The sequence below is a fragment of the Chiloscyllium punctatum genome, chromosome 27, assembly GCF_047496795.1.
Source record: "Chiloscyllium punctatum isolate Juve2018m chromosome 27, sChiPun1.3, whole genome shotgun sequence".
NCBI classification, from domain to species: domain Eukaryota; kingdom Metazoa; phylum Chordata; class Chondrichthyes; order Orectolobiformes; family Hemiscylliidae; genus Chiloscyllium; species Chiloscyllium punctatum.
The window spans coordinates 9,735,942-9,748,374 of NC_092765.1; the positions used below are offsets into that span (position 1 = coordinate 9,735,942).

Genomic DNA, 12,433 nt, shown 5'->3' on the forward strand with positions numbered 1-12,433 from the left:
CCATGATGGCTGATCTGATTGTAACTTCAAGCCTACATTCATGCCTACCCTGATAACCTTTAATCACCTTGCTTAAGAAGAATCTATCTACTTCTGGTTGAACAATATTCAATAATTCTGCTTTGACCACCTTTTCAGGAAGAGTTCCAAAGATACTCAACATTCAGAGAGAAAAATATTTGCCTGATCAATTTTTTCAGTCTCTGTCATCTTGTTTATAAATATTTCAGAAAGAAGGGTATTTTGCCAGTTATATCTCTTGGTACTAGTTCCACTTCAGAGCTGTCAAATCTCACTCTTTCATCCTTTACTAATACCCTGTAATATTTTCCTGCTTCCTGTGTTCATCTAATTGGCTGTTAAATGTTGTCATTAATTCTCCTTCAGTAATTGTCATTGGACTACATGTTCTGGAACCAGCCTATTGAATGCTGTCGACCTTCATTTCAACACTCGGTTATATCACAGCTTATCCTCAGATGAGATGTTCGTTGGGTGTTACTCCCTCTTTAAAACATTAAAAGAAATCCTTAGGTACTCTGGCCCCAGATTTTCCTGCAGATTTCATTTTCATGATATAAGGTGCAAGGTGCTAAATAAGGAGAAAATCATAGATTAACGAAGATGCCACATTATATTTCTCTGTTATCTTAATTGAAAACAGTTCATTTTTGTAGTTTACCCCCAGTAAAATCAATGGCAATCACAATTTTCCTGGATTACAGCCGTTTCTCATTAAGCGGTGATACTGACTTTACTGGTGAATCAACTAATTAACCGCTTTGCTCCTAGATCAACTTCTCCCACTTCCTAGTTGGCTCATTTGTCCAGCTCCCAGTGACTTCCATGTAGAGTCTGATTTATTTCAAAGGGTTAATTTGATATGACTATGTTAAATTCCTTTATGTTCTTAGAAATTTTTGCAGATCAAGTGAAAGATTTATTTGTTATTCAGAAAATATTGAATCCGATTAAATTAATATCAAGATTGCCTAGCCAAGCTATCCCAGTATATCTATAATTCCAGCATCAACCTGACGATGTGAAAAATTGCCTAGGTATGTCCTAAACACAAAAAGCAGGACAAATCCAAGCTAGCCAATTACTGCCCAGTCAGTCTACTCTTGCTCATCAGTAAAGTGAAGAACGATGTTATCAACAGCACTACCAAGCAGCTGCTGCTCAGTGACACCCAGTTTGGGTGCCACCAGGGCCACTCATTACAGCCTTGATTCAAACTTAAACAACAGAGTTGAATTCCAGAGCTGACATGAGAATGACTGCCCTTGACATCAAGGCTGCATTTGACTCTGTGTGGCATCAAGAAGCCCTGAAGTTAATGGGAGCCAGGGGGAGAAAACTCCAATAGTTGGAGTCATATCTGGCAAAAGAAAGATGTTTATGGTTATTACAGGTCCGTCATCTCAGCTCCAGGGCATCTCTGCAAGAGTTCCTTGGGCTCGTGTCCTAGGCTTAGATATTTTCAGCCGTTGCATTAATGATCTTTCCTCCACCATAAGAACAGTAGTGGGGATATTTATCAATGACTGCGCTATGTTCAGGACCACTTATGACTTCTCAGCTACTAAAGCAGTTCGTGTCCAATTGCAGCAAGACCTTGACCATATCCATGGGCTGAAAACTAACATGTAAAATTCACGTCACAAAAACACGAGCCAGTGACCATCTCCAATAAGAGAAAATCTAACCATAGTCCTTTGATATTCGGGGTGTTACTATCCCTGAATTCCTCCCCTCCTCTCACCAAACCTCAATGTTTTGTGACTTTCATTGACAATAAATTGAAGTGGACTAGCCAGATAAATACTGTGGCCAAGAGAGCAGGTCATGTAACTCACTTCCTGATCCCTAAAGTCTGTCCACCAACTACAAGGCACGCGTTAGAAGTATGATGCAGTATTTCCCACTTTGTTGGAGTTACACTCATCCAGCTATGTTCAAGAACCTTTCAGAACAAAGCAGCCCACTTGATTGGCACCACTTCAACAAACATTGACTCCCTCCACTACCAAAGCTCAGAGGCAGCAATGTGTGCCATCTACAAGGTGTACTGCAACTAAATTCACCAAGGCTTCTTTGACAGCACCTTTCAAACACATAACCATTTTTATCTAGGACAAGGGCAGTAGAAATATGGGAATACCACCACCACTTGCAAGTTTCTTTCCAAGTCACTTGTCATCCCGAACTGGAAATATATTGCTGTTCCTTTAGTGTTACTGGGTCAAAATCCTGGAATTCCCTCCTTAATGGCATTGTGGGTCTGCATGTAGCACGTGGACTGCCGCAGTTCAGGAAAGCAGCTCACTGTCACTTTCTCAAGGGTAACCAGTGATGGGTAATAAATACTGGCCCAGCCACTAATACCCACATCCCACAAATTAAAAAAGTGAAAATGAACTACAGCAGCAAGTAACTTGAATTTAGGGTGGCAAGACACATGCATTTGTGCGATGATGTTTTGTGACACTTTAATGTGGATAACTGACTGGGCGATTTAATTTTCTAACATACTGTGACTGAGATTCGCGCCAAAGATGATTCTTTGTCAGAATGGAGATTGATTCTCATGAGCACTTACTTGTTAATTTCTACATGCGTTGCTTCCTCATCTGCAAAAAGTCAGACAGTCGCCCCATTGTCAACATCTGATATGGATGATGAAACTGCTTGGTACTCCGGTTCAGGAACAACTTTTTGCAAGGGGTTAAAATGGGTACATAACTTTAAAATGTTTTATCCTGTTTATTATCAATTTCAATGTCACAAGATTCTCAAATTATAAGAAAAGTTTGTTCCAAATGTACAGCAGGTGCGCTGTTACATTTGAATGTTGGGAACTACGTACAACAGCTGTCTCAACTTAAAAAATGTAATGTCACCATAGCCCTATCAGACATTAGGTCTACTCCCTCATTAGAAAGAGAAATGACTGGTGGTAGTTCAACCTGAGGGTCACCACACTGCAGGTAAGGGGACAGGTTGAGAAAGGAAGTCCTTTGTGATAACTTCAGCCAGTGAGGGAATTGAACTCATGCTGCTGTCATTATTTTGCATTGCAAACTAGCTGTCCAGCCAACTGGACTACTACAAGTGCTGAAAGAAAAGCATTGGCTATTTTCTGCCATAGTTTAAATCTGCTGCAGTGCATTATAATTAAAAATGCAGGGAAGTGCATCGGATGTTATTATGTCTGAGATCGAAGCACTTGATTAAAAGAAGCCTAAGATAATACAGCCGCTAACTTTTCTTTTGCATTGGGTTTGAAAAGTCTATTTCTGTTAAAATTAGTTTCATGTCACTACTGCTGTGTTATAAACTTACATACACATCAGTAACAGATAAGGTATTACAGGGCTGTTGTATAGTTCGAGCTGTGCCAATTGAAACTGTTCTAGTATATTTAAAGAAGAGTGTGACATTATGAAATTGGAATTAACATTGATAAAAGGAAGTGCCTAAAGCAATTGATGCTTCCCCTTTTTGTCCATTTTATTCTGAAGTTGCTATCTGTACTGCAGTTCCTTGGGCACCAGCTACACAATGGTATCTCAGCAAAGTAGGTATTCATTAAACGGGAACCCAAACAAGCCGTTTAGTCGAGAGGATGTCATAGCCATGTGCAATCCTGTCATCCACACTCACACGCCTTTCAGCAAGAGGCACTGGGTAATGATTAGGAGTGGAAAACCTTGGCTGATATTTTTTCCCCTCTCTAACTAGCGAGGCTGCTTTTAGCACCCTGACTGTAACCCTGGCTCAGATTGAGATCGAATCTTGGACCTGTATGGCTCGGTGTTATTCTGTTTGACAGTACTTAAGCATAATCTGTGAAACTATTTGGGTAACCACATTAATATTTGAAAATTTTTAAAGAAAAACCATGTGGAAATATGTTCTGATGCAGACCTAAAATTCTTGGCAGTTGCTTAAAGCTATTTTGTATAAGCATAAATATAAATTGAAAATTAATTATAGACAATAGGCATAGCATATACTGTGCTAGCCAAATAGAGTCCCTCTGCATTGTAAAGGAACTTTAACAGATCTGTCTCATTAATGCACTGATTATGCTTATTTGGCTCAGTGCATCATGGGAATATGCCTCTTCCTGCTCAAGGATTCTCCTTTCCGGGTATATTCCTTCAGCCAGGAGGATGGGGTGGACAGAGCCAAGGACTTCTCCACGACTACAATCACCAGTGCTGTTCCATGTTCTGCTGACAAGGGGTGCATTTGACTTGACGAGACAATGTAAGTTTGTGTCTCCAATGAAAACTTTATTTCCGGTGCACCTCCATCCCCTTGATGCCTTTGTGGGAGAGTCACGAATGGCTGAAAGTCCAGTATCTCCTGATTGTAGCCATGATTGTAGGTGAGGCAAGTAGTTTAAACCAAACAATATCACAGTAGGCCACTATTCCTGTTTTGGAAGTGTTGTGAACTAAGTATTTCATTTTTTTCGTGCGTTAGTTAGAAAGCATGCATTCAGCTCTCAGGTTGACAATGAATGGAATTCAGCCAGTGATTGATTGTGACACTCAGTGAGACCTTGTCAAACAATAAATCCCACAGTCTAGCTCTCTTCACTTCACTTTGTTGGAGAAATTAATGGGAAACATTATAGCATAGAAATTCACTGCAAGCGCTCATCTCTACATTACAAGCCTAATTTTAGTGTTAACAAGCAGCCGGTTGTTGCAGCAAAAGGTTAATAATCAGAATATTTACAATAAATTGTAAACATTTGACTGCATTGATCAAACTGTGAATTTTCCCCCTTCCCGAAACCTTAAATCTATTTTTTTAGATTCTTCCTGTTATTTTATTTCCTCATTTCCAGATTCTTTCTTTGTTCTTTCTGCTTTTTATGAATTTTCAGTTCCCAACATGTTTCCCTCTGTCTTTCCCTTTCTTTTGTGTTGGCTCATGGCTGTGCTTGTGTGAAGATACTGCAATGTTTTGCTATTGCCTTCCACAGATGGCTGTGTAGTCTCTTATGGTCTCACTGCCTGCCATTGGCTTATATTAAAAGTATTTGCAGTTGATACTCAACTTATTTGACTGTGTTATGGACATCGCTTTCTTGACCATCAATTCCTGGAGAGGGACTGGAATCTGCAGCTTCCAGCTCAGAGTCAGGAACAATACCGACTGCACTACAATGACTCATCACCACCTCTTGGTTTCTGTATAGTAGATATTGTCAGAGGAAGCTGCAGTTCTGAACGTTGGACACATGATGGTGCCAGAGCAGTGAGATTGGATAATACAATGTGTTAGCCTTGGACTCCAAAAGTATACTATTGGATCTTTTATGCTTGGTTCGTTATGATCCAGAGGATATATTCTCGCACAGAGCTGTCTCAGGACAGCTTTGGTCTCTGCTCATCAGGGTTATTCGCCCTTCTGTTTTTCAGCCCTTTCAATAAGACCTGTTTCTCCGTGTCTAAACTTTTGTGCTGTGACCCCATTTTGACATTTGAGGAGTGTCAGGTAGAGAAGGAGCACTTGGGAAGGTCGTTGGTAATCTGTGAGACCAGAGAAACTGTAAAGGTGGGATAGTTTGGAGCAAAGCTGTGAGGCCATTCTGAGGCAAGATACTTAAGAGTCATGGAGGTGTACAGCATGGAAACAGAACCTTCGGTCCAAATATCCTAAATAAATCTAGTCCACTTGCCAGCATTTGACCCATATTCCTCTAAACCCTTCCTATTAAAAAAATCCATTCAGAAACCTTTTAAATGAAAACCTACCTTTTCGGTAGCATCTTTGGAACAAGAATCAGGCCTTGAAGGCTACATCTACCATTACAAATTTAAAGGATGCTTGCAGCTATTAACACTCAGTCTTAGTTCTGTGGCAGCTGCTAATATGCAATAGCAGAATTGTCTCATAATCTGATTAAGTGATCTGACCCAGATTGGGAAGCTTTGCAGTTTGGCTTCCTTGTGACCTCCAACCAAAAGACTGATGAAATTGTTGAACTTTATATTTTATGTGGCAATGTTCTGTGCACTCCTACAACACTGGTGCATGAAGCAGGGTGCTAACACCATCTATGACTGAAAGGCAGGCTGAGAGCTAGTTCAAACTAGGAAGCACATGTGGATATAATGTAGTCCACTGTACGAAACACTTGGAGATTGATGACTTAACATTGCTCCAATCTGCTCAGAAACCAATATCTAGTTTCCTGTGCACTGGGGAGGCCATATGCAGCTGGGTGTCCATTTTGCAGAACACCTTCTTTCAGTCTGCAAGCATGATCTTGAGCTTCTGTTTACTTGTTATTTTAATGCTTCACCTTACGTCCATGCTGACCTTTCTGTCTGTGACGTACTAGTGTTCCAATGAAGCTGAACGTAAACTTGAGAAATATCTTATCTTTTGTCTCTTCTACAGCGTTCGCAAGTCAACATTGAGTTCAACAACTTTAGGTTATAACTCTGCCTCTATCTTGATCTGTATTTTGTTTCCTTTTCTTTGGTTCTGCTGGGATGATTTTTTTTTCCTTATCCCTTCGTGTTTAATTCATGCTAGTTTTTATGTGGCAATCACATCTCATTTAAACACAATTTTTATTTCTTTAATATATTCATCACCCCTCTCTTTGGTTTTTGTATAATGAAATCTATTGTTTAATCTGGATGTAGGTTTGCTTGCTGAACTGGAAGGTTTGTTTCGTCACCATACTAGGTAACATCATCAGTGTTCCGGATGAAGCACTGGTGGCATGGTCCGGTTTCTGTTTGTGTTTCGGATTCCTTGGGTTGGTGATGTCATTTCCCATGGTGACATCATTTCCTGTGGTGATATCATTTCCTTTTTTTTCTCAGGGAGTGGTAAATGGGATCCAAGTCAATGTGTTTGTTAGAAAAAAACACTACATTGGACTAACAGGCAGAAAACTATCCGCCAGGATACATGAATATCAACTAGCCTCAAAAAGGCATGGCCCACTCTCATTAGTACCCTCTGAGAAAAAGAACATGAAATGATGTCACCAACCCAAGGAAACCTAAACACGTAAATAGAAGGCAGGCCATGCCACCACTGCTTCATCCGGAGGCTCACTGATTATGTTACCTAGTATGGTGATGAAATGTCTGATAATGAACCTTGCAGCTCAGCTAACAAATCTACAGCCAGAACCTCAACCCTCCACTTTCCATCTTCAACTCATAGATTTCTATTTTCCCTCCGTTCTGGGCATCACTGGCAAGATTAGCATTTGTTGTCTGTTCCCAATTGTCCTTGAACTGAGGTGCTAGCTCAGACATTTCAGGGAACAGTTAAGTATCAGTCACTGTACTATATCACCATTTCCCAATGATCAGCAATCATTACTGCTGTTTCTCACCACAGATGCTGCCTGACCTACGTTTTTCTAGCATTTCTTGCTCATATAACTAGTATATTGATTTCCATGATTTCTATGCACAATTGTAATACATAGGCCACAAGTTCCATTTCATTTCTTTGATCAATTCTTTTACTATATCACCACCCAATTTCAGAAAACGTAAAACATTGAAGAAAGCCATTCAATCTATTGCCAGCTCTTTGATACAACCATCAAGTTAGTCGCAGTCTTTTCTGGCCCTGCAAATCTTTTGTTTTCTTTTGAGGATATTACCTTAAGTGTAGTATTCCCTCAGTATGGTAATAAATTAACAGCCTAGATTTTAGGCTCAAACCCCCAGAGTAGGATCTGAGCACATAGCCTTACAATTTAAAGATAAGAACACTACCCACAGAGAATGTCTTGCATTTTATGTGACATGTGGAACATTGGAATAGAAGAGAAGAGGTATTCCGGTAATCTCATGCCCTCAGTCACTACTTTGAGATTTACCACCAGAAATGCTGGTGGATGTTGAACATATTTGATAAAATATGGGCTAGGATATTCATACTGTTCTCTAATGTCTGAATTTTTTTTGACATTAGCATCCAATGTTGCTATGATTTTGGTAGTACAAGAGGCTACTCTACTGCAGGAGGTTGCACACTACTAAGAGATACAAATGATGTTGGCCTCAGAAAACCTACTTAGGTTAGCAATAAGAGTCTAGAGTGGAGTTTGGAAATACAAGTAGAAATCGTCAGATTGTGCACGAGAGAAATGGTGCAATAATACATCAGATCTTGGTAAATTAATGGCACTGTGTTGTAACTGTATGAGGTGTGGTCTATAACATTTCACTTTTCTTTTGCAGAAAAGCAATGCACTGTTAAATTTATCTCTTGTTTGTAATAGACTACATGTCCGCTTTGCAGCTTGTTTTGCTGTATATAATCTGAAGTCAGTTTCTTTCTTTTTCAGTGATGCTTTCAATGCTAGTGACATTAACATGAAGATAATTGCCACCACCATTTGTAATTCAAGACTTGATTGTATTTTGCTTGTCAAAGAGAAGGAGTTAAAATATGTTTAGAATGCTTTGCGAGAGATTAACAAGATTACTTGTAGACAGTGAATAAGAATTTTCACTGACTATTTAGGCTGGAAAAGTTTTTAGGGAAAGCATAGTCTTCTGATCTTGAATATAATATGAAGGAAGGAAGCTCTGAAATCAAAATCTGAAATTTTTATTTTGCATCATCCACTGGATGCTCCTTCACAGGCTTCCCCAACACCACCATCACAATTCTCCCCTATCAGCTTCTGGTGATCTCATCTCAGAAGAAACAAAAAGCATCACAAAGCAGACTTAATATATATACCAAGAAAATCAAAGAAACCAGAAAGGAAATTGGGTTTAAAAAGACAGAGCTTCTGTGGCTAACGCAGTGCAAAGTAGGATCATGAACCACAGTTTTTACCCTGTTCTTGGTGTTCCCAACTCAGACATGGTTAAAAAGTTAGCAAAAGCAAGAAGCAGGATGCAAAGGAAAAAAAGGTTAACCTGAGAGATGGTGAGAAATAATTCACAAGACAGATTCTCAAATGGCAAGATTGGCTATGAACTGTGGAAAAAGAAACTGATATATTTACAAATGTCAGAAGTGGGAAAGGAAAGTGAAGAGAGAAACGTGAATTGTGATTTATTGATATGATATTTTGGCCACTATATCCTAAGAAGTTTTCAAAATACTGCAGAAAAATTGTGCAATTTAGCTTGTGAGATCTCTTTAACTTGTAGAGTAAAGCATATTCTCAACTGTGTGCTATGAATTGAAATACTGCTATCACACTTGTGTTCCAGATCCAGTTCCTCATTTGGATATCGATGAAGCAAATGCACAGTTCATGGAACAGAGTGAGGAGTTCTATGATGCCTTAATGAATTGCCATTGGCAGCCGTTGGACAGTGTTGCATCTGACATCCCTGCTTCGGCCATAGCCTAGCAGATTAAATTGCTACTGCAAAGCCGTAAAGCATCCAGGTGATCAGCGTATCGTGGGGGATCTTTTTAGTCCCCTGGTTCTCAAGATCTTCCGGTTCCGGCACAATTCTTGTTTAATATGATTTAATATGACTGATTTAATAAATACTGCATCCTCTTGTTCTTGGTTTATGCAAAGTTTGAAACAAAATGGTGATTTAAGAGGAATCTTCTTCAGAAGAAATGTTCTTTATTTTTTAAGAAAAATGGAATTTATTCCCGAAATGTTAATGTTAGGGCTGTCCAAATAATTCATTCAGAGTTCAGGAGTGTTTTAAAATATAATTGTATACAGAAGTACGATCGCCAGAGAAGCAATGTACAGAGTAGTCTCACAACTGAGGGGGTCTGATGACTCTTTTGACCCCAATAGGTTTATGAACATTGTGTGAATCTCAACACTGGTAAGTGCCTTATAATTCATTTCTTTGCATGTGTTGTTACTTTTATGCAATTTTGTGTTTAGGGATTAGGAGTTCAAATATCCATTGACACTAAACACAAAGGTTTTTTGCGCATGGATCTAGATTAATTTTTTTCATGAAAATTGTGATATTTTTCAAAAATTTTGCCAATTTGATGACTTCTGGTTTTTACCATCTGGTACAGTATTGATTTACTCATTACATTTAGAGTTCGTGTATATACATATAAGGCAAAAAATGTTGATATTGCTGAATATCTATAGTCCACTTTTTTGTCAAAATCTCTCAGCCAGCTGGAAAAGAAAATTACTGATCTTGTAAAAATTTTTTGTTTGTTTGGTCGTACTTTTAGGATTACCAAAATAGTGGACAAAGTGGAGGTTATGATCATAATGTAGGATATTGGCGTAGTTTCTACTTGTCAGCCACCTCCAACCCAAACTTTTGAATTTACAAATATGGATAAGCCACAGGGTCTTGTTTGCTTCTGACTTTCAGAAATGCATTCAGCAGACTGCATCTGTGCTTGGAAAGAAGGTATAATTGCCCTCACTAAAATTTAATGGTTACAATGAGAGAGTATATAAGAGTTGTTTTTAAAATACCACTAATTCTGCTGCTGTATCCCTCACTGTCTTGATTCCAGGTATTTTTTTCAGCATAGTTTGAATGCCCAAGTTGCACACTCATTCAAAAGTACTACTGAGTCACAAAGTATGCAGTGGGACTCCAGATCTGTAAATTTATGAAGGGGTACAATATATTGGGAAATTATTTGTTGGAAGTAAAGTCATTGGATGCCTTTTTAAGGTCAATAAGTTCTGCTCGCAAATGTTGACATTTTAATTTTTCCAGGTGTACTTTTATTGAAATTCTGATTTTATCATACTCATGAACCTGTAAAAAACAAATTTATTTTGTAAACTAAAATAAAGGTGATTTTCTTTTATCATTTCTGTTTTGAATGCAGGCAATGGATAATCTGAGCTTTACTCGCAGAGTGTTGGACAACTGTTGGTGCCTGATTATGGGCAGAGTTCTGCAGAGCTCTGTGTTGGGCCTCTTACAATTCATGGTCTTCATTATTGGCACAGCGCGAACTTAAACGGAAGAACCTTTTACATTTGTAGATGTCACAAGTATATGTACTGTAGTAACACAGAATACATCGGTTTGCAAGTTGATTTAGATAAATTGGGTGAGTTTATGGCTTGGCAGGTGTCAATTATGTAGACAAATATATTATAATACACAGATTGGAAAACACCAACCATATTGGATGGTGGAAATGTGCATAGTTTGGAGGGCTGTTGTAGATTGCAACAGGACATTGACAGGATTCAGAGCTGTGCTAAGAAGTGGTAGGTGGAGTTCAACCCAGAAAAGTGTGAAGTGATTCATTTTAGAAGGTCGAATCTGAATGTAGACAACAGAGTTAAAGGCAGGATTCTTGGCAGTGTGGAGGAACATGAGGGATCTTGGGGTCCACATCCATTGATCCCTCAAAGTTGCCACCCAGGTTGATAGGGTTATTATGAAGGAGTATGGTGAGTTGGCTTTCATTTGTAGGTGGATTGAGCTTAAAAGCCATGACATTTTGCTGCAGCTCTATAAACCCTAGTTAGACCACACTTGGAATATTGTGTTCAGGTTGCTTCATTATAGAAAGAATGTGGAAGCTTTAGATAGGGTACAGAGGAGATTTACTAAGATGCTGCCTGGACTGGAGGGCATATCTTATAAAGAAAGGTTGAGGGAGTCAGGGCTTTTCTCATTGGAGCAAAGAAGGGTAAGAGGTAACTTGATAGAGATGTTTAAGATGATGAGAGGCACAGATAGAGTGAATAGTCAGAGAATTTTTCCCAGGGGTATGGCTACAGTCAAATGCAAAGACTGTACAGAACTGCTTTAGTATCTATGAATGTAGATAAAGATTTTTTATGAATAATGTATACTTTCCAAAAACACCTTGTTAGTAATATAGCAGATATATTATCCACACTCACTGGCAAGTAGATGGGGGGGGTTATGGACAACATAATCTTGTTAATAATTGCATGAGACTCATGATTAGAGATAGAATCTCTACAGTGCAGAAAGAGACCATTCAGCCAATCTAGCCTGCACACTACAGGGCAATTTAGCATAGCCAATCCACCTAGCCTACACATCTTTCAGCTGTGGGAAGAAACCAGAGCAGGTGTTGGAAACCCACACAAGACACTGGGAGAAAGCACTTGGCCAATATCCCTCTAAACCCCTCCTATTCATATACCCATCTTGATGCCTTTTAAATGCTGTAATGGTACCAGCTTCCACCATTTTCTCTGACAGTTCATTCCATACACAAACCGCCCTCCGTGTGAAAAGGTTGCCCCTTAGATCACTTTTATATCTTCCCCCCTCACCCTAAACCTATGCCCTCTAGTTCTGGACTCCCCCACCCTAGGGAAAGACTTTGTCTGTTTATCCTAACCATGCCCTTCATGATTTTATAAACCTCTATCAGGTCACTCCTGAAATATAAATCAGCATAACAATGATGATAAGTGAGCGAGACTAAATCTGTACTGTATAGGGTGTGCGTATCAAAG

At 39.1% G+C, this 12,433-nt stretch overlaps 1 protein-coding gene and 1 long non-coding RNA gene across 4 annotated transcripts in view; one reads left to right on the top strand and one right to left on the bottom strand.

Moving 5' to 3' along the window:
• The window catches only part of LOC140453400 (tRNA selenocysteine 1-associated protein 1-like), a 28,607-nt gene extending 19,074 nt beyond the window's left edge, over positions 1-9,533 (top strand). For 2 of the 3 annotated variants that reach the window (XM_072548032.1, XM_072548033.1), the window contains exon 9: positions 9,234-9,533. In XM_072548032.1, coding sequence (XP_072404133.1) covers positions 9,234-9,376 — 143 coding nt within the window. In that variant the 3' untranslated portion in view covers positions 9,377-9,533. Of the gene's footprint in view, positions 1-4,108; positions 4,276-9,233 lie in introns of all 3 variants that reach the window. The other variant, XM_072548034.1, reaches the window with a different exon arrangement.
• Positions 64-5,866, bottom strand: LOC140453402 (uncharacterized). The gene is made up of 3 exons (XR_011952376.1): positions 5,778-5,866; positions 2,603-2,714; positions 64-592 (listed from the first exon to the last, which is right to left on the bottom strand). It is a non-coding gene; the product is annotated as an uncharacterized lncRNA (long non-coding RNA).
• Positions 9,534-12,433: the final 2,900 nt, after the last annotated feature.